A 26,986-nucleotide genomic window follows, 5' to 3' on the forward strand; every position below is an offset into this window, starting at 1 on the left:
TGGTTTTATTACAATTGTGGAATCAAAAGTAATAACGGGATATTTGCTCACGAAATAGGGGATGGTAAAAAACATAATTGTATCCTCATCCTCGCAAAATGTGAGAAGGAAATAAGGGACAAACGAACTATCGAAAAGAATCCCTTTCGATGTTTATTATCAATGATGGCGGAGATATAGAAAAGTGCTAGTTAACAGCAATAAGCCAATGTGAATAGGTTTGTGATGAGAAACCTTACTTGAACTGTGTGCATGGCTTTGCCTGTCGAACGCTAATAATACCCTTGGCTCTGTCCACTGTGACTGGAAAATCTCGCTCGAGGCTAAATACACCTTTTAATGTTATGACATCAAGGCCAGGAGAAACTGGACCTGAGAAGAGTAGTGTAAATGTTATTGCTTCTTCAGTTACTGCAACATCCATAATACTCCCCAGATAATGCACGGTGGTTGTCATCTTTGTGACGTTTGGGGGCAAAGAAGGATTGAACGCCAATCCAGAGCTTTTCAGCCGGAATCCTCCATAACCATAGATTATAGTCTGTAAAAAACCACCAGCTCCAGTGATGAAATTGACAGCGCCCCAGATGTCGCGACGCTCAGTCCACACCTACAGAAACACACAGAACAGATCTTTGGTTATCTGACTAAAACAATATAAAAGAAAAATAGGAGTTTTTAAAACGTCAGAGTTTTTTGAATAAATAGAATAAACACTCCCGGTAAAAGTCTAAAAAATAGGTACCAGAAATTGTAACTAGTAATCAAAATGACACTACGGTGAACTCGTGGTTAAATTGTGCAGAATATAATTAAAATATACAGGGATTGTACCAAAAGCCAATGATCCTGTGATTCCAAGAAACAGAATTGAGCCATCATCCCCACAAAAGTCCTCCTCAGTAAAATACACCATATTTACTAATCGGTCTGCCATCTTTCAAAGACTCCTAAGGCCGAGCCAACACCACGAATGTCACATTACCCGTTCCTATGCTTCGATCGTTGGTTAGTGAAAAGGATAATAAATAGCAAACTGAATTCCTTCGATGGTCTCCTTTCACAGATTGAGGGTTTTACCTTAAATGGTCCTCGGATATTGGCGTAATTCTTTAGGAAAGGTTTCACAGCTTTCGTATTCTCTCCCAGATCTAGCCAGCCAATGGCAAACATGGAATGTGTCATGGCCGGTCCATCGGGATCAGTGCGTTCTTCATAAAGTTTAAGGTCGTTATATCGAACCTACGTAATAACAGAAGGTAATTTTGTGTTACTGTGTAGCCCAATTCACTGTTATCTTAATATGGTGTCTAAGCTTTTTCAAAGTAAGATCGATAATGGTTGCTGCTGGAAATTGTGTGTATTCGTTGTTTCTTTAACATGCTAAACACAACATGCTCAAACGCTTCGTGATTCTTTCTAAGCACTAGGTACTATCAGGAATCGGCGTTTATTGTTTACTTTTTACAGACGACATCAAGGGAAGTGAAAGGTAAGAGACTTAAAATCTTCACTTTCCGCGTATTAAACGCGAAACAGGAATGCTTAAAATTGAGTACTCAAAATATTTCCAGAAATGACGTTGGTTTTGCACGAAGTGGTTTTTCTTCAAGCCAGACTACACCTTCACTACGCTGTCTTTAACACACACCTACAACACTATGGGAAAAAAAAACCCACCTTTCTGTCCATTTCGTACATCAGTGGATAACCAATCAGGATCGTGTCAGCCTGTTTCACTTCTTTGTCCAAGGTGTACCCTTCATATTCTGGGTGGTAACTATTTTCACTATCAAAAGGAATGTACATCTTTTCAGCAATCGTCAGCCACTCTTTCGGAACTTCTTTCCCCAAGATGTCAGCGGCTTCTTTAGCAAACAAAAGGTTAATTTTCGCCACTACATTAGTGTAGACAGAGTTATTGACAGGGTAGTGATATTCATCCGGTGGCATCACGTGATTGATGATATATCTGTCGTTGACAACGTCATTTTCTACTCTACTAGCCCAGTACTTCGCCGTCTGGTAAAGAAGTGGATAGCCAACCTCCCGCAACCAGTTCACGTCTTTACTCGCCCTCCAAAACTGAATGACAGCAAAAGCAATGTCGCCATTGATATGAATCTGGTTTTTGCCGTACCTAGCCCCAGGGGAAGTCTCCAGGCCTGTGTAAGAACTTTCCCAAGGAAACATTGCGCCTGAAAAGTACAAAGAAGTTAAGTTTACATGCAAAAAGAATTACTGTCTTATGAGATCGGCAGAAGATACTGTTCTGTGGCATTTTAAAGACCATGAAGTCACTAATTTTACGGAAGGAGAAAAGAAAAATAACCTGGTACCTTATAATTGCAGAGGGTATACCAATTCTTACCAACTTTCCGGATTCAGACTTTGGCAGCTTAAAAATAACATCAGACTAGTTCCTTATTTTGTTGTTCATACTAAAGGTGATGTGTCAATCCATTCTCAATCCATGACTCGAAAAATGCTCAATGAAAGCTTATTAGATCATAACGGTTATCATGTTATGCCTTTCTGCTTTTACTTCCATTTTATTTCATGTTTTATTACCTTTGTATCCAAACTCCTTGGCGATTCTGCGGGCTGCGGGTAACCGTTCGCTTCGATATCTCAGAGAACTCCTCGCCAAATCTGGGTGCAGCAGCACTAGAGGGGGGTACATCCATATGTCCTGATCCCAGAATGTATGTCCCATATACTCCTCTGCAGCCGGAAGTCCGCCGGGACTCAACCCGTACGGCCAGTCGTGTCGCGTGGAGCTCAAAATGTAATACAAACTGCCGTACACAGCCTGCGCCATTTCTAGATCCCCCTCAATTTCAATCCGACCAGTATCCCACAATGCTTTCCAGGCAGCTTTGTGTTCTTCTAGTAAAAGCTCTTTGACTCTGAAAGTGATACATCAAAGCGATCAGTCGTTGTTTGAGCTGAACATAACCTGAGAAAGATGCTTTTTCCTCTGAGTCATCTACATGCTTAAGAGAACTCTCCAAAGCACGTGTATTCCATCGGAAAGGCACGACAGGTCCGGTTCAAATTCTCCACTTACCCAGCCAAGGTACAGATTCCCCACTCCGCGGGCGCGGACGATAGTCAAATGCCCGTGGGTTGCCTTGCTTTTCGTATTCATCAGCTCAAACCTTTACTTTAATTCGCTATGATTGGGCGTGTGATGAATTTAATTTCGGCAAATCGCGAGACAAAATGCGCCTTAGACTTTAGTTCATGTCAAGGCTTGATAAACAAACTAATGCTTACAGCACAGCTTCGTCCCACTGAAAGAGGGCTTCAGAAAGCGGGTTGAACTTGGTGTCCAGGTTTGTGGCTATTGAGGTGATGTAGTACCAGGTCTGCTCCTCCGAAGTGGCTTTTATGGTCAGTGGTTTGTTAACTTCAAGTTCACTCCAAACCATTGCTAAATTAGCCCGCATGCTCCCTGCCTCCTCTGTCTCGTTGACCTGATAAAAGTCAATGCAAGAACAAGATTGCGAAAATGGTTAAATGGTCACGAAGCGAAGAAGAATCGTTGACCTGTCTGTTAAAATATCTACTCAGGGTATTATTAATATTCTGAACGGTACGTGTAAGTAGAAACTGTCGGAAACCAAAAGTATAGGAGTATTTGTTTCTACCCGATGTTGAATAAACACATTTGCTTAAACGCGAAGGCAAAAATCAACGGTGAATTATAACAAGGGACCATAGCTAATCAGGCAAAATTATGCGAAAAAATAATCTAACAGAACGTAGTAACCTTGGGCAAAAATGACCATGAAACAAACGAAAATGTGACATATACATAACGATAATTGTGTGATGTTTTTCTCTGGGAATGCGGCGGCAATTGAACGCTTTTTACAGTAGTAGGTTAGATGGAGGGTAACAGCGCAATTACCTCCCTAGAAAGGCAAGCTCTTCGTTAAGTACATCTGTATTATATTGTTACTATAAAAAAAACACTTTCCCCGTAGAGAAATTCTATATTTCTACTTTTGTTAGTGTAAATAATATACTTTTACTCGGAGCTTAGGTCATCTGCGGAGCTTAGGTCACCTGCGGTACTTCTACACTGACTTTTCAAGAGGAATATGACACCGATAACCAAAGTAACACAGCCGACATGTTTCTTGTTTACGGTAGAGTTTTAGGACGTACCAAAACCTCGCAACCTACAGAAATGTGTGCATTTACTTTCGATCATGCCCGATAATTGCAAATAATAAATATAATGAATCATGCAGTACCATTCCAACTGCTGCCAGAGCTCCAGGTCTGTTTGAACCAGCCGTTTTAAACCCGATATCAACTGAAGAAGCCCCTTGATTTGAAGATAGGCTCATCATGAACTCTCTACCAGCGTTGTTCTTTGTAGATATCTCGACGATCAATAAATTCTTCCGGGATCGATGCGCGTAGATTCTCTGTTCCACATACAAACGATCGGCTGTTAACCATTTGTAAAACACGCCTTCAAGCACATCTAGGGCGTACGAAGTTTTACCTTGAACTCCTTCGACGGTAAAGTCGATAGAAGTAGTGGAAGGAATACGAGCGCGGTGAGCGTGTTGGTAGAAATACAGTGGATAAACATCCTTCTCCTTCGGATAAGCTTTACCATTGAATACCCCAGAAACATGTACCGTGTCACTGTAGATCACCGTTCCAATGTATCCATTGGCTACTGAAGGCATAAAAGTACCATTTTTGCTCTGAAGAACGGTGACCCTCTGATGATCTGTGGGCAGTGTGTCCGTAACAAAGCGCGTCGAAGAGCTCGCCGTCATGTTAGAACGAACAGTCACTTCAAACCGCACAACCAAGAGCGGAAAGGATGATTCTGTGACAGTTAACAATCATCCTTAATTTAGGCTTAGACACCTCCATACTCTCTAAAAAAAGCAATGGACCAGTACTTGTCGCGATTTATTAAAAGTGAGGATATGTGGAGGCGTGTTTGCCTGGTATATGTGGGAGCTTCCTCCTCCTCGCCGGAATATTTGAAGGAGTTATGAGTGAATGAAGGTATCACGCAACGCTCATCGTGACGAACACACCATTTGCGAAAAGTTATACGGGAGGGTTGGATTTGTTTTTTTTCGGAAGCCGGTTTTTTTCATTGTTGTCTTCTTATTTATTTATTTATTATTTATCTATTTATTTATTATTTATCTATTTATTTTTGGAGGGAGGGGTGGGTAGGCAGAAATCCTTGAGCATATTTTTAAACTATATATAAGCTTTTTTTTTTTTTTTTTTTTGGTCCATTTTGCCCACCCTCCCCCTCCTAACCACTGTTGTACTTTTTCTTCATCATGGCAGCCGGAGGACCGTTCTTTCTCATGCGCCTTGTGTCTTCGTCTGTCGCTGTGGCTAATCGAGCCGGTGGAATTATCCGTAACATACTTAAAACAGGCAGCCTTGGCGTTGTAGACAAGGTTTGTGTATTTATTTTAAAATACTGTCAGAAAGTGGGGCAATTTGATTTAATATTAAAAGGTGGATCGAACCGATCCGCTGATGAAACGAATGAAGCAAAATAATATTATTATTTGCCTCTTCCACAAAGGGCCTTAAAATTCTGGCGAACGGTTATGTCCAATCGTCTCTTATTTCCTTATGAATTTGTTGAATGAGTGAAAATCTTTATGGTTCTACCCTGATAGCTAGTTTTTTTACTGCACCTGACGTGTTTGTGTAAACCATTTATAATCATTAACAATTTATTCATGGATGATTTGGAAAAGTACACCAGCTGCTACGCGTGAAAAGTCACAGTTGACCTTCTCTTTTATCGAGTTACTGAAAGCCAGTATACCAAGGTTTTTATCCAACTTGTTTTCTTCTTGTCTACCTTTTAGTTTTGTTTTGTTTTTTGTTTTCTCTGTGTTATGTAAATCATATTTGAAATGTAAAGCAAGAAGGTAGATTTCTTGAGTTTGAAGTTAGTATCATCCTGCAGGTTTTTTCTATCTCTTGACCGCTGGGAGGAATCGTTATTGAATTTGTGTTAGGTGCTCAAGTTTGTTTAGCGGGAAGAATACTTGTAAATGCAGAAGATAACCCCAGTGGTGGGCTTACCTTGTTAGAAGGCGACACTGCCATTGAAAAACTTTGACTGCTAAAATAAACATATGGGAGTGCTTCCTACTCTGTGTAAAATAATCTGCAACAACCATGGAGAATTGCAACATTCACAGAACACACAAAACTGTCCATTAGCTTAATGAAATAATGTGCATATGTAATATGTACCTCACCAAACAAAATGACTTTTCATGCTTCAGGGAGGCAATGGAGAATATGACCCACAAACTGAAGCAGATCGTGCATCTCAGAAGTGTATAATTGCCTCACTCTTGAGAACATATCCAACTGTGCAAATTATTGGAGAGGAAGAGGTGTGTTGATTTGAATCAAACCTATAGCTGGATGCTTGACCAAATTAGCAACAGAAAAATAATGAGTGAGTCAAGCCCTATACATGGCTCCCATGTGACAATTGTTCTGTTGATGATATGTATGTGAGTAGCAGCAGGGTTAGAAAGACACTCTTTTTGATTTTAGTAAAATTGTTTTTAGTTTTGTGTAGCAAGCTTGTGGCTTGTGGAAAAGATCTGAGCCCAGTTGTATATAGGGCGGATAAAGCTATCCAATGGATAAGTCACTATCTGACATAAGTGTTTGAAAATGTAAAGCAGTGTCGACATATAGTGATTTATTCAGTGGATAACGTTATCCAACCTTCGAACAATCAAGGCCTGTATACTATATACAAGGATAATATAGATGAGTGATTGTGCTGTGTATCCACAATAAAAACTTGTATTTTATCTTTTCAGAATGTTCATTTAGACGACATGGAAGAAGAGTTTATTGAAATATCTCAAGATGAAGCAATTCTTTCTAAAGCTTGTCCAGAAGATCTCATTGCAGTCAAGCCAGAGGAAGTGAGTTACTATTGCTTCATAGTTATACATTATTTATCAATATTATTGATTGTATACCAAGGTTTGATAATTTATTGTACAAATTGAACTATTTTTGTTAGTCCATGAGAATCTTGATAATTAATGATCAGCATGATTTTAGGCTACAACCAAACCTATTATTCCTGGCTTAGTCTGCTGTGCCAGTCACTAAAGTCAGGATGAACTTAAGAAGTTTGCAGCACTCAAGTGAAGTCATGCATGTTATTACAACATCAGTTGCATTGCTTACACAATCTATGTGAAGCTTTTAGGTCTTCATCTATAACTGTCTTGCATTTATACAGGTTACCATCTGGGTGGATCCACTAGATGGAACAAAAGAATTTACAGAGGGTACGAGAATTTGTGTTGAACTAACAATAAATGTCTGTATCGTGAAAAGGTCACTTTCCTTCCTGAGAATTCTTTCTACTCTACCCTTCATCTTACCAAATACTGTAGTACTGCCATTCAGATGGACCATTATAAGATACACATGTTTATCTTAGACACTTTTGATACTATTTCCCTTTTTTTTCTTTGTTTTTGTAAGCAACACTATAAACACATCGTTTATTAAAGCTTGGTGAGTTGAAAAACAAGTCATGACTCATAAGTTTTCATTACCGCCCCCCCCCCCCCTTCCTTTCTCTGAGCCCCCTACCTGAAATCTTTGAAATTGACATCTTGGGAAATTTCTAGAGCATTTACATTTAGGTATGACTGGCTCTTTCTGAGGTCAGGTTTACAAATAAGAGGATTTTTTTCTGAAATAGGAAGCAATAGGTATCATGGTTGGTATGATACATGCTTGTTAAAATTAATCTTTAGGTAACCCCTGGCTATTTGTATTTAGTCGTAATCTGCCTTCTGCACAGTTGAATTAATTTATATTTAATTTAGTACAAAATTGATTTGACTTTCTTATGTCAAACAGGTCTTTATGACCACGTCACAGTTCTTATAGGTATTTCATTAAATGGCACGCCTATAGCAGGAGTCATCCACCAGCCATTTTATGGTCATGAAAATGAAACCCAAGGAATTAAACTTGGAAGGACTATGTGGGGTGTAAGAGGTCTTGGCACCTTTGGTTTTACCCACATCCCCCCTCCCCCAGGACGATGTGTCATCACCACAACTCGCTCTCACTCCAATGGGTTGGTAATGGAAGCAATAGAAGCAATGAAACCTGACAAGATATTGAAGGCTGGTGGAGCAGGTTATAAAGTGTTGCTGCTGCTTGAAGGGACTGCTGATGCCTATGTGTTTGCTAGCCCAGGGTGCAAACGTTGGGATACCTGTGCATGTGAGGCTCTCCTTGAGTCAGTAGGCGGTACTCTGACAGACGTGTGTGGAGAGCATGTCACATATGATCCTAAAGCAGATAGCTATGTGAATAAAACTGGTGTGCTGGGATCGCTAAAGGACCATAAGTTTTATGTAGACATGATCCCAGAATCTATTAAAAGTAATCTGCGTGGAAAATTGTAATTCACTATTTAATGAAATGATTCACAAATTAAACTTACTCACTCACACTGAAGAATTCCTAGTTTTTATTTTTGAAATCCCATCTATGTTAATTTTGCCACCTACCATTCTCCATTTGCTATCTACTTTCAACCATATTGACAACCCTGACTCTCATAGACACAGATTAAGTCTTTTATCGCTTTATTGTAATACAGTGAAGCATAAGTCACAAGGCTTACTAAAAAAAAGCAAGATCAAAGAAGATCAAAATCATGCCCTATGTACTTTGAAAATAATCTATTAATAACAGCACAAGATATGTAGAATTGTTTTATGTCCAAAATTATATCTTGTTTCTCAGCAGTGTTTGATGTAGAGGGATTTTCCAAAATAATTCGTGAAGAACATTTTGTTACCTTATCTTACAATATACATGTACCAAATCAATGCATGAACCCTATGTGGTGTGATTATTTTATTTCCTATTTTGTGAATGATGAATGTTTCTTCTGCAACCAGATCTTGTCTTCCTTCGAATCAGTCTTTTATCAGAAAAAAGGTTGGGTGATTTACTTTTACGACTTCTCAGTGCCATGGGGGTCTTTCTTTCAAACACATTGTTTGAACCATCAGCTCCTTTTCTTTTCTTTTGTATAGACTGAGACTTGGGAACAACCTGACATATTCTGCAACACAAGAGAAAAATAGTCAGAACTACAAACTTGTAGAAAAGATCAAATAGAAAGCTGCAGGGCAGGAGACCCAATATTTATGTACACCTGCTCCTGGAAACATAGCAGGCCATATCTAACCTTATCATTTGCTTACTTTTGTACCAAATGGCTACATAACAGTCTGCTGAACCATTTAACTCCCAGAAGTAATGAACATGTAACTTCTCCTTATAATATCTATACACTGTTCGACAAACAGGTAACAAGAATGCTCAAACTTATCAAATAGAAGTTATTACTTGATTGAACACCAAATGTTTGTTACAGGGAAATTTATAGCAGCAAAGGGGAGAATTAACTATTAGATCTTAAAGGGTTAAAAAGACCAATGGCAACTGCGACAAAGGTTAGGTCATACTATAAAAGTAAGGAACATACCAGTATTGACAAATTTGTATACCTTTAAACAGTAAGTTGTGGCTAGTGGGTTCCCAAAAATATTCTTAAGTCAACAGTTATGTTAAGTCATCTTTTTGTAAATCACCTTAAAAACATGTCTGAGATTTCTGCGATGATCAGTGATCACTGGAGATATATGAAAACTCCTACTTTTACTGTCTCAGACTTTGGTGATAGTTTGAGCTCACTACCAATCCTCTTATTGCTTGATAAATAATGAGGTAAGTTTCTAAAGAAACTGTGGTGCCGCATTGGTGGGAGAGTATAGCAGGTAATTTAGTGTTAACAACTGAATTTAAAACATAAATTAGCCACTGTAAAGGGTAAAAAAGCTGATGTTTCAAGCATTAGCCCCTTGTCAGAGCAATTGATGAAGGGCTAACGCTCGAAACATCAGCTTTTTTATCCTTTACGGTGGCTAATTTATGTTTTCAACTCAGTTGTTAACACTAAATTACCTCTTATTGCTTGGCTCCACTCATAAATAAAAGGTTCCTGCGGTCCACAAAGACAAAAGTCTGGTGATCTCCTAAATGAATATAGGCAAAATATGGGACCAAAGGGAAACATTGAAATTGCTGATTGTGTGCGATTTTCCCAGCATATGAACACTACATGTAGCCCTTGGGGTTTCCTTCATTATTAATTTGAGTGGAGTGCATGGGTAAAAAAGAAGTGAAACAATGGGTTTTAAGTCTTCCTATGAAAAAGATATAAGTGATTTCCAAACCCTTTACCTCAAATGAGACCCCAAACCAATTGAAGAATAGGAAATCCAGAGTCAAAAGATGCCAATAAAGGCAATCTCCATCTTTAAAATAATGATATAACGAGTGTAATCTAATGCGATGATCTCTTATTTTTCGGTATTTTTGCTCAAATTTCAAAAGTCAGTAATCAGGGCCTAGCACTACACATGGCGAAGTTATGGGATGAGGCTTCTGCATACAGGGAAGGTACCCTACCTTAACAAAGGCTTTCATAAGGTTCCTTCGTTTCTAGGAAATGAGATGCTCTGATCGTACCAACCCATAAATAGTTAAGACGAAAATATTAACTCACAATGAAAAGTAAAGAAAGAACGTGAACGTAAAAACATCAATACAGCAGCTGTACTTCGAGCTAGAGAGTAAAACGGACGTATTTCTGAGGCCTTTGTAAGTGAAACTAGACCAAAACCCACTTCGATTTACTTACGATTCAAAGACAGTATTATTGTTCTGTTTACGCTTGAATTTGAACCAGCGATGAAGGATCGACCCTCCTATTCATCTGGGCTGTTGTTCGAAGGCCGGTTAGCGACTAATTCAATCTACGTTCCTTTATTTATCTGCTCAAAAGCCTCTTTGAGCAAAAAATTCCTGCCTTTTTAGAACATCCAATCATCAAATTGATCGTCAAAAAGATTAAAACTGAGTTTTTCAGATCTGAAATCAAATTTCACACTAACCCTGGCCCTGCTCATGATGTGGAAGATTGCGAAACGAATAATCTGGCGTGTTGACATACAGTCACGGAAGTTAAAAAGCAAGGAAACTCACTCTAAATGATCGGGTATCTCCCAGTGCCACATCTGCAAGTCACAACGACCATTTGGACACTTTCTCACTCCTAGATGAGCTTGAATTTCAACATTATCCTCGGGTATATCTGGTTTTGTCAGCGGGAAGGTATTCTCTCGTTGGCAGGTAGGACATCTTTCTAGCCCGACTTTCCTGTTACCTAGTTTGTCGTATAAGCAATTCTCACACAAACGATGCTGACAAGATCCATAAATCATCCTAAGGTTCGGAGCCCAGCAGATGAGGCAGTTGAACCGTTGTTCAAACGAAATTGTGAAAGGAAACTGCGTTAACGCACGGTCCGCCATGCTATCAGCCGACTTTCCCGCCGTTGTTTTTCGTAACCATGTGAGGAACGTCATGATTGGCCGGTCAGATGATCGGCCAGTTACCCTCGTAAGAGAAGAATCTGGAAACAAGATTTACTCTGCGCCAGATTTCGTCACCGGTGGATTTGCATCCTCTGCGTAACAGACAATAGTTTTTTTTCTTTGTGCCGCTGGAGGACTAAAACAATTTTAGCTTTAATGCATGGCTGATTTTGCTTTCAATTTGTTCTCCTTGCTCTACTTTTCATATTAGGAGTCACGCAACGTCGAGGGATGTGCATGTCTTCGTATGTCTAGAGGGTCGGGGGTTTCATGGGCGTTGGTACAATGTCGAGGGTCGAGGGTACCTTTTTTCCCATTTCTTTTTTTTTAATCACTAAAGAAAAATTAAACCAAATTTGACTAAAGTAATAAAAGAAAAAAATTTCAAGATACGTATTGCATGTGGACATTAGATCTTTTTATACGTAGACATCGCCCCAAAAAATAACGAGTGGGGGAGGAGTGAGATGGTGAAAAGCACATGGACATCCCAGTTCGTTTTTCAAAACCTGATTAGTTTTCAAATAATTAAATTAAGAACCCACCGAGAGCTCATATTCGATCATAAATCTGGTTAGATTTCCCGTGATACTGTAACATCACGAAGCGAAGAAATGTGAAAAAAATGCGAAGAAAAAGCGCGATGTCTTTATAAATGGTTTCACAACATGGAGTGTAATCCAGCTGTCAAGGAAACTCTCCTGACATGTCCAAGCCCCAGACAATAAAATTCCCCTTGCAGAATCGGTCACATTTACTGACTTCTCGTTCTGCCGACGGAAAATATCGGCAAGCAACAGTAGCCACTACAGTTCCACTTCGCAAGTTTTGTAGATTTTTACGCAAGAAGTGATTGGCAGCGGCCTGGGCAAATTCGAAAACAAACCTAAGACCACCTGGTCGCGATTTCCGGTGTCGGTGATTAACTTCTTTGTTTATAAAACAGATAAAATCGATATTTGCACTTTCCCATATTGCAAGTACAGCTCCTTTATGTCTGGTTGAGTCTGGTTGTGCCAGTGTTTTTGTTCGATTCGAGAACATGGATTCCTCTTCGAATCCACGAAAAAAGAAAAGCACGATGTTTTTATAACTGGCTTTACAAAATGGAGTGTACTCCAACTGTCAAGATCCAACAACTACAACGCGACGGAAATTGCTGTGGTTCTTTAGGTGTATACATCGCTATCTTTTAAGTCGACGTCCACGCATACAAAGATCTAATGTCCATGTGCAATCCGTACCTTGAAATTTTTTTCTTTAATTATTTTAATTATTTTTAGTTAAATTTGGTTTAATTTTTCTTTATTAATTAAAAAAAAAAAAAAAAAAAAAAAAGGGAAAAAAAGGTATCGCCCTCGACATGAAACCCCCGACCCACTACCCTCAACAAAAAGATAAACTCGACGTGACGTGACTTGGTTAAGTAAGACGATTTCATTGGTGACGTGACGAATTAACATGGCGAATTCCGGGATAAGAAAGAGAGAAAGCTTGGAGGCTATACCGGCCGGCGAACAATCGTTTGTGAGAAGAACTGTAAAAAACTTAGTTTCTGGAACATTTAGTGGTATAGCTGTTTGCCTCGTTGGTCATCCATTCGATACCCTCAAGGTTCGTCTCCAAACACAACCCGTTGACAAACCGGTGTACAAAGGACTTTTGGATTGTTTTGTGAAAACCATGAAATGGGAAGGAATTGGAGGACTGTACAAAGGAGTTGGTGAGAAGTCTATGTGTTTTGCTTTTTGTCCAGTGTCTCAATAAACTTTTTTCATATGTCCCAAGTTTTGCAAGGGTGAAGAGATCTATGCTAGATTTACCGGTATTTAAGGAACTTGAATCTATTCCTACCGCAAAATACCGAGGGAACATAAGCCTAACAACTTTAAAAGAAACCACAGTTTCATACTCATGATTAACTTATTGGACTCCTACTTCACAGTCTTTCAGTTTTGCTAATCACTTGAATGATTGCAGACGAAATTGAACTCCGCTCATTCTTATTACCAATTACAAGCAATTATCAAATTTGGAAAACTACAAAGCAGGATGACCAGTAACTGTCTTATTACAGGTGCCCAATTTCAACCAACTGTCCCATTATACTTTCAGATTACAACCCTCTAGAACTGAAGTGATAAGTGTTTCAAGCAGTTTATCCACCAATGGATAAAATAAAGGAGGATCTTTGATCCTTTTTTTCAGTGACTGATTACACTATATTTTTATAGTTTTTACCAGAACGCAAGTCAAATTAATTTTTAAAACATATTCATTTGTTGAATAATCATGCTTCAAATCACTGTTTTCTCTCCAGGCTCACCCATTGTGGGTCAGATGTTTTTCAGAGCAACTCTCTTTACATCCTATTATCAGGCAAGTGGAACAAATTAGTAATGAAATTTATTATGCATTGCTACATTATGTGTCTATACAAGTGCTACTCTATTTTTAAAAAAAGAGAGAATAATAAAAGGGTTTGTACAGTCTTGCACTCTGGAAATAGCTTTAATTAAGAGAAAGTGAAGCTGGACCTTCTTTCCATTGATTCTTACAGAGTGAAATGTTTGTCAGCACAATGGATTTCTGATAAAGCTTTTTTGGTCATCAAGAAACTTCAAACAGCATCTTGACTTGAACAGTTTGAAGTCAAAGAATGTAATGCCATATACTGGCAGTAATAGTAGTGTGTTACTTGGCTCTTTGATTATATGCTAACTTCAAACCCTTGTGGCTGCAGTCTCTCAAAAGTGTTTTAAAAAGTGTGGACGAGAAAAGATCCATCCTTTGAATGAACACCTTGAAGAAAGTTGTAGATTAGAAAGGTTGCTTTTTGCTATCTACCACTGCTTTACAGAGACAGGAAATAATGACTATTGTAAGATGTTTTTTATCTGTATAAGGCACATGTAGCACACATAGTGAAAAAAAATTCACCAGTCCAATTTATTGATATTTAAGATGACTTTTTTTTTCACTCCACAGATAACTGCATTTTTTGCTGGAAAAGATCGTCTTGGTCAGCGCCTCACAGTTCCAGAGTACTTTCTATGTGGTATGTTTACAGGTGCTGTTGCTGCTTTGGTTGAAGGACCCATTGATTTGGTGAGTGTTTATTTCTCATTAAAACTAGATTCAGCTTTGGAAACTTAGTGATAATTAATCTCCAAACGCAATGAAAATAACTAAATGGCAACCACAATTTGTTAATTTTACATAATGATATTGCTTTTTTTTCTCTGAGGCCTTATTTCGGATCATCTTTCATTTGGTGGAAGCATCATATAGTGCTTGAAATTAATGGGTTTTGTATATTCTATATACATTGTTTTTATCCTTTACAGGTGAATGACAAACTCACATAATGACTACCTTACAGTTTAGTTGACCTTCATAGCGCAGTTGGTAAAAAGGCAGTGCACCAATATCCAAAAATAATTAAATATAAATTCAAAGTCCTGTTCTGACCTAAATTTATTCTATCATTATTTAACAACTCTTTAAGTTATCAAAGCGAGTGGGATGATCTAACAGGGTAATTATTGAAACTGATATTTTGCAGGTTAATTGTTTGATTTTCTGATATTCACTCAGATGGTCAGATGTGGGTTATTTATAAAACATCTTGTTTTTTTATTTAAAGATGACCTAACTGAATCCCTTCTTTTCTCAGTGGAGCATAGGTTCATGGAATTTTTGCTGCCTATTGGTCTATCCAGCCTTACTCAACCCATTGTCCATACTTAGGGACAACCTTGACTCCTCTTTCTTTGAAAGTCCCACCGTTGAGACCAGCTACCTTTCCATTCTTTAGATGCTTGATGGCCCTCTAGATCTCTGCTGCACATAGCCTGTACCAACTGACCTGCAAAGTATCTCACTTAGCGGGTAGATCCCTTAAGGGCTCTGCCCAACTTTTTCATACTCTTCTTGATCAGTGACCAACTGTCTGCTTTTGCCTCTGATAGGTCTGTCATCAATCTTTCTAGCACCTGCCAGTGTTCTTGTGATGGAATGTAGCCTTTTTTTGATTGCCTCTGTATGATCCTTCCCCCTTCCACAAAGTTTATTCGGTTGTTCCTGATGTGTCAATGAACCTCCTTGTTGGTGTCAATGTATCAGATACAGCCTCTATTTTTCTGCTGTGGTGCAGTGTCTCCTTCACCTGGCTTTTGTTGTATTCAAAGTCTTATGCTGTTTGCACTTTCTTTCCTAGCATGTCTTGAAAGATCTCCTTTAGTTGTCATGTCCTGTCCCACTTACACATAGGAATATACCTCATCATCCTTATGGCATATTTGTAGCTTATTTTCTTCATGTTAATATCGCTCTTCAGCTTCAGGGTGATGGTATTGTGGAGCAACACTGACCCCTCTGTTTTCTCTGACATCGAATAATGACATTGTTGTGAACTTGAAAAATGTTTAGATGTGGTCAATCTACTACATGGTCCTGCCATCATGAGAGACTCAACTCACCTTATGTGCCCTCTGGTGTGGCAAGATGCTTCCTCTGGTGACAATCTTGTTGAAGGAACAAAAGTCACAAACTATGCTATCACTACAATTTCTTTAGCCCTTGCTTTCTGGATTTTCTATATCTGCTCCTGTTTGTATGACAGGTTTGGGATGGGAGAATTCCAGAGAGTTTCACAAATCCTTGAGTGCATTTCTTTCTCCATACATTCAAGCCGCCTCATGTTTTATATTGAAAATGAAATAACATTAAGAGTTCCTTTAAAAATTTGGATATAATTCAAAGTTCATTAGACTGGTATGAAATCAATATTTTTCTTTGGATTCCTGTTGCATTAGTTAGTCCTAGTCCTTGTGTAAAATAAGGTTGAGCGATGCTTCTGAGGATGAGCTAGTAAAGGCCAAGGGTGAACCTACCTCCTTCCACTACTAACATTTTATTCTTCTCATCAAATTCAATCCAATGTACCTAGGTAACCTCATGTCCAGACTTCTTTAACTGCTAAACTGATTTTGAAGTAGAGGTTACAGGGAAGTCCACAAACTAGTTTAAAAGGAGTGTAAAATCATACAGTCATTGCTTTCAGTGCTGACAAAACGTTAGAGTTCAATTTGTTACTTTGAAATATCTAACAAAATACACTGTTTGGTGTTCTTTAGTTCAAGTCAAAGATGCAAATCCAAATAATACGAGCAAAATCTGGAGAGTCAGTCATGTATAGGAATGTGTTCCATGCAGCTTATGTTATTGTAAAAAAACATGGAATCCGAGGAGCTTACCAAGGTCTGCCTGCTACGTGGCTAAGGAATATTCCAGCTAATTCAGCTTTCTTTGGTGAGTTTAAACAAAACCTCGAATTAGTTTATCTATGGCATAGGGTTCAATTTTAAACCTGAGCTAATCAAACCCGAAACTTAGTATTGATCCACAGATTTTGTGAATGAATAAGTGCTTCTTTGAAATTTTTTTCCTTGAAAGAAAAACTAGTGAGAAACACTGTGAAGTCCAGTGCGTATTGTTTGACTAACGCAGACTTCTGCAGGGCGTCGTGGTGGCACTACAACACAAGGAGTCTGTCTACATACCATGATCAGAAAGTCTGCCTTAATTAGAAGAAACAGAAGAAACATGTTGAAGTATGTTTACAGCGTTTTAAAGCTGTAATTTGCAGTGTTGCTCACTAACTTAGCTTTCATATGACAAACCTATGATTGTCTTCTTATTCTTCCAGGTTTCTATGAATTATGTCGCACTCTGTCGATACCCGAGGGAGGTACGGTATTTGACTTATCCCCCATGGCATTACTTGCCTCTGGGGGAACCGGGGGATTTCTATATTGGTTCCTTACATACCCTACGGATGTTATCAAGTCTACTATGCAAGCCGATGATTCTGTGTTGGAGAAAAGACGATTTAAAAGCATTAGGGACTGTGTAAAAAAACTTTATAACGATGAAGGAGGATGGAGGCGATTCTACAGAGGCTTTACCCCGTGTTTAATGCGATCCATTCCAGCAAATGCTACTTTGTTCTTTGTTGTTGAAACAATCAGAAAGTATCTTCCTTTATAGGCCTGACAAGGTTTTACGACTGAGACTCTCCTAGTTAAAGAATTATGAGAAATTTGTGACCAAAAACTGGTTATGAAACACATCACAGCAATATCAACAATATCGACAACTTTCAATCTTAAAATAAGCAGCTAGTCTGAGGCCCGTTTCTCGAAGATCCTAGTAACTTAGCGGGCCCGTAAAGCTGCTCTGTTTTCATTTAAGATGGGGGTTTAGAGGGTTAAATTAAAATATAAAACTTTCATATAAAGAAACAAGAACGATTGGCTAAGGTGCAAGAACCTGCCTCGCAATTCTTTAACTTCTGATTCTATGGCTTCGGTCCCGTTCAGTTACTGGACTATCTAGAAAAAGCCCTCCCCTCCCCAGCCCGCAGATAGCTAGTGCTATTCTAGGCGGGATAATCTTCAAAATCTAATCAAGGATTCCTAGATTACCATACATTAATATTGACATAGCAATGGCTGTTTCAACAACTCGGGGAATTCTCACATCAAATGTCTGGGTTCTAATTGAATTAAATATTGCCGGCAAAAAACGGTTATTAGCCACCAAAAGATGGATCACCACGTGCGAAGTGCAATTATATTCTTATTATTGTAATTTAGGGATATATGGGGAATCTTATATTTTTATTATAAAGGCTTCTGAAGCGATTTCCTCAAGCTAGACCAGTAATACTTATGCTTCATTCTTTGGACTTTCAGCCAACATGAAAGTGATTATCAATTACAAGAATCTTACGATACAATTAACTACTTATTAATAAACAGTTCCTAGACATATTATGACGGTTTTTGTATTGTAAGTGCTGATTTGTTCGCTGTATGTTTATTGCCAATAGTTCATGAACATTCGAGTAAGTTTCGCGGTTACTTGGTCTCAAGATTGATTAACTCAACTTTTCACTTAATTTAGCTTGAGAAATTCCCGTAGGAGACATAAGAGAGGGGAATATAAATCCCCACGAGAGTAAGGCGTATAATTCCAAATTTAATACAGTATTTAGTGAGGTAAGTTTCTAAAGAAACTGTGGTGCTGCGTCGGTGGGGGAGTGTGACAAGATTATTTTTGGTTTATCAACTGAGTTGATAATGTAAACCGAGCATTTTTCGCTCTGACGAAGGGTTAACGCTCGAAACGTCAGCCTTGAATCACTTTACGGTGGCCAATTTACATTGTCAACTCGTTGATTAAACCAAAATTATATTGTAACGAAAATATTAGGTAATTTACCAAACCTGAGTTATTTTCCATCATTCCTTTTTGGGCTTTACATTAGATAGTGAATCCAATTAAATTTTTCCCTCGAGGCGATGTGCAATATTTTACTAGTGTAAAAGTCTATTTTCTAGCCCTGCAATTTGACCAAACTTTTTACAAATTCGACGATATTCAATCCTAAATCCAAATGTCCTCATGCTGAGAAATGTACTTCCGAAGGGACAAGGAAGAGATTGAAAGATTCAAGAAGAAGAATGAAGAACGATTAAAAAATAACATTCGACAAACTTCTTTGCGTAAGCACGTAAGAAAGGTCTAAATTGTTTCCGACGAACTTTTGCAAATTTTACTTAATTTTCAATCTTTTTCGATAGCGTTCTTTTTGCCCTACCCTTAGATTACTTGACTGTTTAGACTATGATATATAAACCGCAGTCGTTTTCTTTGAACTGAGATCAATACTAAATTACTTGGTAGTGCGTAAATTTCATTTTCAAACAAAATCAATTGTGGGCCAGTCTGTAAAAAATAAGTGCATAAATACATCCAGTTCATTTCATGGACATGGCGAAAAGCGTTATTTTGAACTCCATGACAAATTGATATTGGTATTGCAATGTGAAGTGTCCTATTCTCGATCACATACAGTATTCAAATGATCTTTGTGAGGCACTCCATATCACAAACTGGAAATAGATAATAGCACAGAGAAAACGTTTCTTTTAATTCTATGTAAGGACAGAAATATTACTTTAAGGAGCTTATGGCTCCATTACTTCTGTATTCTACAATAATTCTTAAATCAAGTTAGTTATAAAATAACCTCAATTTTTTCATTCTATTTGTGACTCTAAGGAGAGAGAAAATAAAAAGAATCCTTTGTCCTGATTGGCCACCTGAATTTTTGCCAGCTTGGAACTGCCAGCTATGATTTTTTGAAAGCTAAATTCTGTGATATAATCTTTAGCTTATGTTACAAATACTTTGTTTGATCTAGCTTGATATTGGCCTTGATACCAAGTCAGTCTCCATAAAAAAGAGATAACAAAATAATAATAAAAAATACTAGTCTAATATCCAGCAATCTTAACCAAACATTCTTGGTTTATGATCAATATTTAATAAATTGTTCTTACTCTTGATCCCTCAACATTAAGCAAACATTCAAGATAAGCCACTAACATTAGACAACACAAAAAAATATTAAACAGTTAAAAAGTCATATATTTGAACTGCAGATAAAGACGTGAATGAAAGTGATCCTCGCAGTAATGTTAATAATAATATTATTAACAGTAATAATATTATTAAGGTGTAAACAAAAATTTCTGTCCATTGAAAAATAATAATAAACAATGGAGAAAACTCTATCTCTATCACATGTTACCTTTTAAAGAAATTCAAATTTCTTATGATAAGCACACCCATCCTTATCCCAGATTAAGCTTGCTTGCTTGCTTCCTTATTGCATTTTAATATGAGCATGTTGATGAACAGTGCCTCACATAAAATAGACAAATATTACTAGAAATAAAATTATGTCAATACACAGCTATTGACAGAAGAAACACTTAAGGAGTTGGTTGGCTAATAAGGATTTTAAATGGAGATGGGGAAAAAATGAAAAAGAAACAATCAGAAACTCTCTAGTAAATGACTTTCTTTTGCTGATGGGGATAAAATTTGTGCATACTTAACAAGGGAATAAGAAAGATTTAAAAAATTTTTCCAGTTGGTTAATCACATATAATTCACCTAAATCATCTCTTTCATAAAAAAAGACTATTCAATTATTGAATGACTTCTAATTTAATTCATTTAGCTTAATCTAGCTCTCTGTCATTCTTAGCTGATCCCCATCTTAAATAATTTTTGAAGATGACAGTGATCACAAACTGACTTCCATTTTTCCTTCCTATTTCAGTAAAATGCGTAAGTGATTACTGTTAAATAGATCTATGTGTCCAATGGAAGCCATAATTAAAATTGTTTTTCTTTACATTTTTAGTAAACTTACAGATATACTAATTTGACGAGGGGAACATAACAAGATTCTTGTTTGTATCTGATCTACTACATCTGTTTTAAAATTGTTTCAAAATGAAGCCTGTGACAGTAAGGTAAGCATTCAAACATGAACTATGTAACAAAAAAACCCAAAATAACTCTATTTTCAGATATGTCTAGGATTCATAGACTTGATGAACTTGATCAATTACACTTCTGCAGACTGGGCATTGTTTGGAGTTCCTCTGTATCTCTCTGGCACAAGCCATGCACAATCCCAGATGGCCACATGGAATCAGCACACTGTTTGGTTCCTTACTCATACATATAATACACTCCTTTTTGCTTTCTGTAAAAGTAAGCATAATTTATTTAAAAAATATTATTAAATTTCAATTATTCACAGTCAAACCAAGTCTAGACAAACTCCAACTGTTTTAAGCTACAAAATTCTCCCAACTAATTGCTACTGGTATCCATTTGTCCACAAGTTAGTTCTGGTTAAAACAATATCACTCAGTTGATAACTCAATCAATTCTCATCACATGCCTGTTTGTCAGCTGTATTACAATGATAAGGAGATGTTAATCACTAATCATTCTCCACAGTAATAGGTTGAAAATTACCTGCACACTAATCTAACTAGTGTAATAATTAACAAATATTTACCAAAGAGGAGGTAAATAGTGGTGGATAGTTACAAAGCAACAGAGCAACAAGATAAATCAAGGTAATATTCAACAATTTTACTGACAAAGGGGTGAATGACTATAATAGCTAATAGCATATACCACACAGAAATTTAAAAAAAAAAGTAGTTTCTTCAGTCAAATACCAAAAAGTGGTTGAAATATAACTCTTATGTCTTGATTTTGTCTCTTTCACTGATTGGAGGTGAATGGTGCTTGCGAATCATTTCCACACTACCAATCAGCTTGTATGAAAAGCACTTTTCATCTCTGTGGTATTTATTTATTTACCCTTGGTAAACTATCATTATATTCAATGTCACCTGAGGCTGTAACTTAACTGTGTGGTGGACAATAATGCAGCCAAAACAATTACCCTTGTGTCACAGAAACAAGAAGGCCTGTTGCAACATGATGATAAATTAATACAAAGGCTGATGTTTTATAAGTAAGTTTTGATTATATGGTCTTAGCTTCTGTTAACCCTTTGACCCCTAAGAGTGACTAGCATCTACTTTCCCCTCACAATATCACCCCTGAATCACACGCTAAGGTTATGAGAATAAAAGAAAAGATCACCAATTGAGGAAGCTCTTGATTGAGACTACAGGAAGGTCAACATATCTAAATTTGCATGTTCAGATCAGATGACATGCACCATGTCATTGATGAAACAGCATGCCAATTTGTACTAATTGTCCAACCATTTCCGAGAGTTCTCTCTAGCTTTTTTTGGTAATTGAAAGTGAAATTCCCAAGAAATCTTTTCATCTTTTGTTTATTCATAAAATATCCTGAGCAGTTTGTTTACTTATTATCATGTAAAAAAACTTGTGTTTTTATGAGCCTCAATTTGGCCAGATTTTATTGAACATTTCACTTTTGGATTCTGCAAGACAACAAAAAAACTTAACACAAAAGTGTCAATTGGACATCGCAAACTTTGATGGTTTGACAATTTTGAGAGCTTTAGTCTTGTTCAATCAATCACATTATTTATACTATTCTAATAAGTATTCTGATTGGCTTACTGTGGTGTGCTTTATGAGAGTATAGAGCACGCTGATGACACTGTTGTTTGCTTTGGAAATTAAGTTTGTTCTGAAAATTGAAAGTAATGTGTATGGAATTTAACAGATTCTCTAATATAAAACAAATTGAGAAACCTTGTGTTTCTCCCTACACTTCTTTCATGCTCTAGCCACTTCCTAAGTACTTTACTACAGCACCAAGCAGGGTCAAGGCTCCTCTATTGGTTAATTACTGCAAATGCTAACAAATAAAGAACCCACCATCACTTTTGGAGCCTTGAGCTGGGGGATCCTGACACAAGGACCCTGATGGCCTGGCATCTTGATGACTGTTACCCTGAGATTGGTAGGAGATTGAATTGCTAGGTCCCCTTGAGATTGTATATACTGGTGGATTCTGTGTAAAAATTCTACACAGTTCTTGAAGTAATGTATTGATATTACTTGATTTCTGAAAAAAAATTAAAGTGGTATGAAAAGCAGAAATTACTTGGAGAACTATGGCCAGATTGCGCAATCAAGGGTGGAATCCTACATCCATCCTTGACAATTCAATGTTCATCTGTGGTAATGCGTTGTCAGCTTTTCAGTGGTCATAAATTACATCAAAAATCTCTGCCAAAGCCTAGATGGCCAGATGTTGCTCCAATGTGACATCAGTTTTAATTTAAATGTTACTCTGTACAACATCTTGAGATCAATGTTTATCTTCATTTTCAACATCTCCCTTCTCTTGCCTTAACAGTGAAGGTGGTGGGGTTTTTGAAGTGGAGGAAGAGGGCAAGAGTAGAGAGACCCTGTAATTACCATTGAATAATCTTTTTGATCTGGTGGTTTCCAAGCATGAACTCAGTTGGCAAGAAACTGAATCTTAGCTGTTTTCCTTTTTGAACTATTGATATCATTTCATGTACATAGATGTTGTAAGAATATTTATTACTCTTTCCAAATTTGGTGAATGGTGTCAGAATATTTAATGCCTCGAGAAACCTTTATATTATACCACTACTCTCTTTGTTTTTTAGTAGTACAAGTTTTTACATACATAATTCCATTTATGAAGGTAGGGATGATAAACTTTGCCATTTGCATCAACATAAGGTGAAACTTTGATTGCCATTGAGCTTGTTGGTCTGACATACACCAGAGGCACAACTTCAGGATGACCCTCTTGTAGCAGAACACAAACTGGAATATTGTAAGTAACACCTGCAACAGAACTTTGACATCAATCTGCTTTTGGCTGATAGTGTGATTATTTCAGAAAAAAAATTAATACAATTTTGTTGTCCCACAGGATTTGCTTGTCTACAATTTAACATTTACTTTAAATTTCTTTTCCAGCACCAACACTACTATACTCGTCATTATTGTTAATAATAAGAAACTGTGGGAATGGAAAGTATAATGCAAGATAAACAGAGATTCTGATTTGCAAGATGAAGAATAACCATAAATTTACCATTAACTAAAATAAGAAGTAAACGAGACAATAAAAAATTAATAAATGCATAATTAGGTATGTTGATTACTTGAGAACTGATTTATTTGTTACAGGTTAATAGATAATACAAAACTTAAATTATTTAGTATAATTTTGTTGCTTTGTCCAACTGTCTTGGTCTGTTATTAACATCAGATTAAGAAGCCACCAAAACCAAACTTGAGGTGAGATGAAAGATAATTCACAGATTATGTTGTTTACCTTTTATTTTGATGGGAATTGTCCCCTCCATGGCAAATAACTCTGTTTGTCTTCCATTTTCATACGCTTTTAGTAATAAACACAAGTTACAGATTTTTAAATGATGTAAAAAGTAAAGGACAATTGTTGGATCATTAAAATGTAGACCACAGTTTAATTCCAGGATAACTTTCCTTACCAGGCTACTCTCCACTGCAGCTATATTAAGTTTCAACATGCAATGTGCTTACAGTGAGAAGTAGAATTTTTGAATGGCCAGATTCCTAGAAAATAGGGCAGGAATCCTGAAAGGTCTGTGAGGCGATTTAGTACTACTTCTTAATAGACAGTTAGCATTGAGCAATACAAAAACAAAGCTGAAAACCAGGCCTTTGTCAATCTTAGTGAGATTTTTCATTTAAAACAAACTATAACTCACAAATTGTCATGACCAGACTCTATCATAACAATGGTATGAGTAGACTTGTAGATCTTGGATGTGAAATGTGTAAACTTACTATATTCTTGTATTCCTGGCCTAAGACCATGAAAATACTTCAACACCTGCTCAACATCTTTAACACAAGAATTTGCTTTTTTCTGTCAATGGAGAAAAATAATCTTGAATATCTATTTATTTATTTATTCAACTTTCACTGAGTACATAACATAAATATGATAAATAATAGTTAGATGACAGTTAATGTAAATTGGTAAAAGAAGAAGAAGAAAAAAAACCAAAAATAACAATAATGAAGAGAAAAACTCAGTGAGGGACAGTCACAACAGAGCAAGCTCCAACTAGGTGAAAGCCCAATAAACATCACTATAACCGTGAACATAGCTAAGAGCAAGGTTTAGAAATAAGTATGTTTAGAAAATTGTCAAATTTCCATGATATCAACATGGTTACCTTCCATTATTTGACAAAGTTGTGAACATTCATGGCCAAAAATCTTCAAATGTAAAAAAAGTCAAGATTTAAGCCTATAATCAGGAAGGAATTCTTTATCCTATAGCTGAATTTCCTCACACACTTCCCTGGCTGGTTCTGCAATGACCCTGCAGGGAAGTGGAGGACACTTTATGACAGTTCAATCAACATGCCAATAGGATGGCTTCATAAGTATACAGATGTTTCAAGAAAGGTTTCAGAAAAAAAAGCCTGAAAATGCATGCTACCACCCCGAAATGTGTTGTGGGTTGTTTTCAAGTCACAGTTCCTTGACCTCAGGATTTCAAGGAAATCTGCAAATACTTCATTGTAAACATGACATAGAGTGGGTTCGATAAATAAACTCATTTATTTGTCTAATTAAAATTCATTAATTACAGGATATCCACATTGCCTTTCAAAGATTGTTGCATGCAATCTTGTCCTTTTTTTATCCAGCTATCATGATCAAACAATCTTGATCAACAAAGGATTTACTAACAAACAAGAAAACAAACAAAATAGTGATAAAGACCTTCCAAATACAGTAAAAAAACTCAGGATTGATGTTTCTTGACTGACATGTCTTAGCTGACCTCAAAATATGCTTTAGGATTCCATTTCTGTAAAACCCTTGGAAAAAGAACTCTTGTAACAGGCAGAGTTCCCCAGATATTTCAATCACATTTAAGGAACTTGTTTATGTGATCAAAATGGGCAATGCTGAGCGAGAAAACAGCCAATAGGAACACAGGATTGAAAGGAGCTCTTTAAAATTCTGGGGATGTGATCTTTACATCTTTATATCTTATTTTCAAGAGAATCCAATTTAATTCTACAGTAAGGTCCTGTTTACTTTTTCTTGTAAGAAAATTAAATTTGACCATTGAAATTTACTTTAGACATTTCATTTAAGTATCACCTACATGACTGGCTTCAATATTTCCCTATGACTTCAGATACTATTCATTAAACGGTTTTGAGCATCAATACTTATGGAAAAGCTGTCCAATTGCATCCGCCAATATGGGAAGTGGAAAGACTTCTGTTCAAACATCCTACTAATGTAAACAAAGTCCTAGTCACGAAGGCTATCTATTGTTTTCACCATTGTTTTCCTTACGTAAGAATTGTATTCAGAAATGAAGTATGGGGCTGTGCGAAGATCTTGCCAAGAGGGCTTTTTTCAAGTCTCTATGTTCAAATGGTAGCACATGTTAAAGCCAAGTACTAGGAGCCAATTTAGCTTGAAAGATTGCTGGTAAAGAAACGTACAAAATACGTTTCGTTATGCGACGAAACTGAATAGTTTACTTCCGTTTACTTGGCCCTGAGGGCTGACGCTTATCTAAAAAACAGCTAACTTAGAGCAACCTCGAATCCGTCTTACACGGATATTGGATATCCACATCAGTGTTATGCTCACCTTAGTCTTTCTGATGAGTGCCGACCGCCACGACGCGGCCATTTGCCCACATCGAAACAGGTTTGAGCAATATGGTACCCAGGTTTCGCTCGCTACTATGTGCCGGAAGTAGATGATAGGTCATACGAACTAGCATGCTGCATTGGTCTGTACTCTTGCCTTTGGATGATAATTAGGGAAATATTGAACATACAATACAAAACTTGGGCCCGTACCTCCACGATTTGATCTAGTTCAGTGCTACCACAGTGAGGATCAGTCAACTTGTTGTTAAAGCATACTGGAGTGCGTCTCATTATACTCCTACACGCGGCAATATTGTGTTTACTTATTTTACACCTCAGAGAGGGTAATTTTTCCCCTTTCTATTAAAACAGAGTCATGGTCTCAAGTATCTAGTGGAGTTTT

At 37.2% G+C, this 26,986-nt stretch overlaps 5 protein-coding genes and 1 long non-coding RNA gene across 7 annotated transcripts; 2 read left to right on the top strand and 4 right to left on the bottom strand.

Annotated features, from left to right (window-relative positions):
• Positions 1–128: 128 nt before the first annotated feature.
• LOC113668976 (protein-glucosylgalactosylhydroxylysine glucosidase) lies at positions 129–5,039 on the bottom strand. Its single transcript, XM_089212687.1, has 6 exons — positions 4,266–5,039; positions 3,280–3,479; positions 2,572–2,909; positions 1,681–2,198; positions 1,081–1,242; positions 129–610 (listed from the first exon to the last, which is right to left on the bottom strand). Exons 1-6 carry the CDS (start codon positions 4,803–4,805, stop codon positions 236–238), a joined length of 2,133 nt encoding a protein of 710 aa, XP_089068813.1. The 5' UTR covers positions 4,806–5,039; the 3' UTR covers positions 129–235.
• A 37-nt stretch (positions 5,040–5,076) lies between these two features.
• LOC113668978 (3'(2'),5'-bisphosphate nucleotidase 1) lies at positions 5,077–8,535 on the top strand. 2 transcript variants are annotated; one of them, XM_027184964.2, is made up of 5 exons: positions 5,077–5,456; positions 6,306–6,419; positions 6,861–6,968; positions 7,295–7,343; positions 7,927–8,535. In XM_027184964.2, exons 1-5 carry the CDS (start codon positions 5,334–5,336, stop codon positions 8,481–8,483), a joined length of 951 nt encoding a protein of 316 aa, XP_027040765.2. In that variant the 5' UTR covers positions 5,077–5,333; the 3' UTR covers positions 8,484–8,535. The 2 variants fall into 2 exon arrangements, with proteins under 2 accessions (XP_027040765.2, XP_089068817.1); XM_089212691.1 differs by lacking the exon at positions 6,306–6,419 and having other exon boundaries at positions 5,283–5,456.
• On the bottom strand, positions 8,526–11,520 carry LOC113668977 (uncharacterized). Its single transcript, XM_027184963.2, has 2 exons — positions 11,140–11,520; positions 8,526–9,151 (listed from the first exon to the last, which is right to left on the bottom strand). Exons 1-2 carry the CDS (start codon positions 11,466–11,468, stop codon positions 8,941–8,943), a joined length of 540 nt encoding a protein of 179 aa, XP_027040764.2. The 5' UTR covers positions 11,469–11,520; the 3' UTR covers positions 8,526–8,940.
• Positions 11,521–12,887: 1,367 nt separating this feature from the next.
• On the top strand, positions 12,888–18,368 carry LOC113668986 (mitochondrial substrate carrier family protein G). Its single transcript, XM_089212701.1, has 5 exons — positions 12,888–13,254; positions 13,852–13,910; positions 14,520–14,639; positions 16,670–16,844; positions 17,242–18,368. Exons 1-5 carry the CDS (start codon positions 12,993–12,995, stop codon positions 17,580–17,582), a joined length of 957 nt encoding a protein of 318 aa, XP_089068827.1. The 5' UTR covers positions 12,888–12,992; the 3' UTR covers positions 17,583–18,368.
• A 1,141-nt stretch (positions 18,369–19,509) lies between these two features.
• Positions 19,510–26,714, bottom strand: LOC113668979 (tumor susceptibility gene 101 protein). Its single transcript, XM_027184965.2, has 6 exons — positions 26,579–26,714; positions 24,737–24,818; positions 24,240–24,305; positions 23,580–23,743; positions 22,796–22,985; positions 19,510–21,162 (listed from the first exon to the last, which is right to left on the bottom strand). The coding sequence occupies exons 1-6, from the start codon at positions 26,618–26,620 to the stop codon at positions 20,990–20,992; spliced, it is 717 nt and encodes a 238-aa protein (XP_027040766.2). The 5' UTR covers positions 26,621–26,714; the 3' UTR covers positions 19,510–20,989.
• On the bottom strand, positions 25,504–26,213 carry LOC149042666 (uncharacterized). Its single transcript, XR_016188528.1, has 2 exons — positions 26,079–26,213; positions 25,504–25,649 (listed from the first exon to the last, which is right to left on the bottom strand). It is a non-coding gene; the product is annotated as an uncharacterized LOC149042666 (long non-coding RNA).
• Positions 26,715–26,986: the final 272 nt, after the last annotated feature.

The sequence above is a fragment of the Pocillopora damicornis genome, chromosome 7 (genome assembly GCF_964200805.1).
Source record: "Pocillopora damicornis chromosome 7, jaPocDami1.2, whole genome shotgun sequence".
Lineage (NCBI taxonomy): Eukaryota > Metazoa > Cnidaria > Anthozoa > Scleractinia > Pocilloporidae > Pocillopora > Pocillopora damicornis.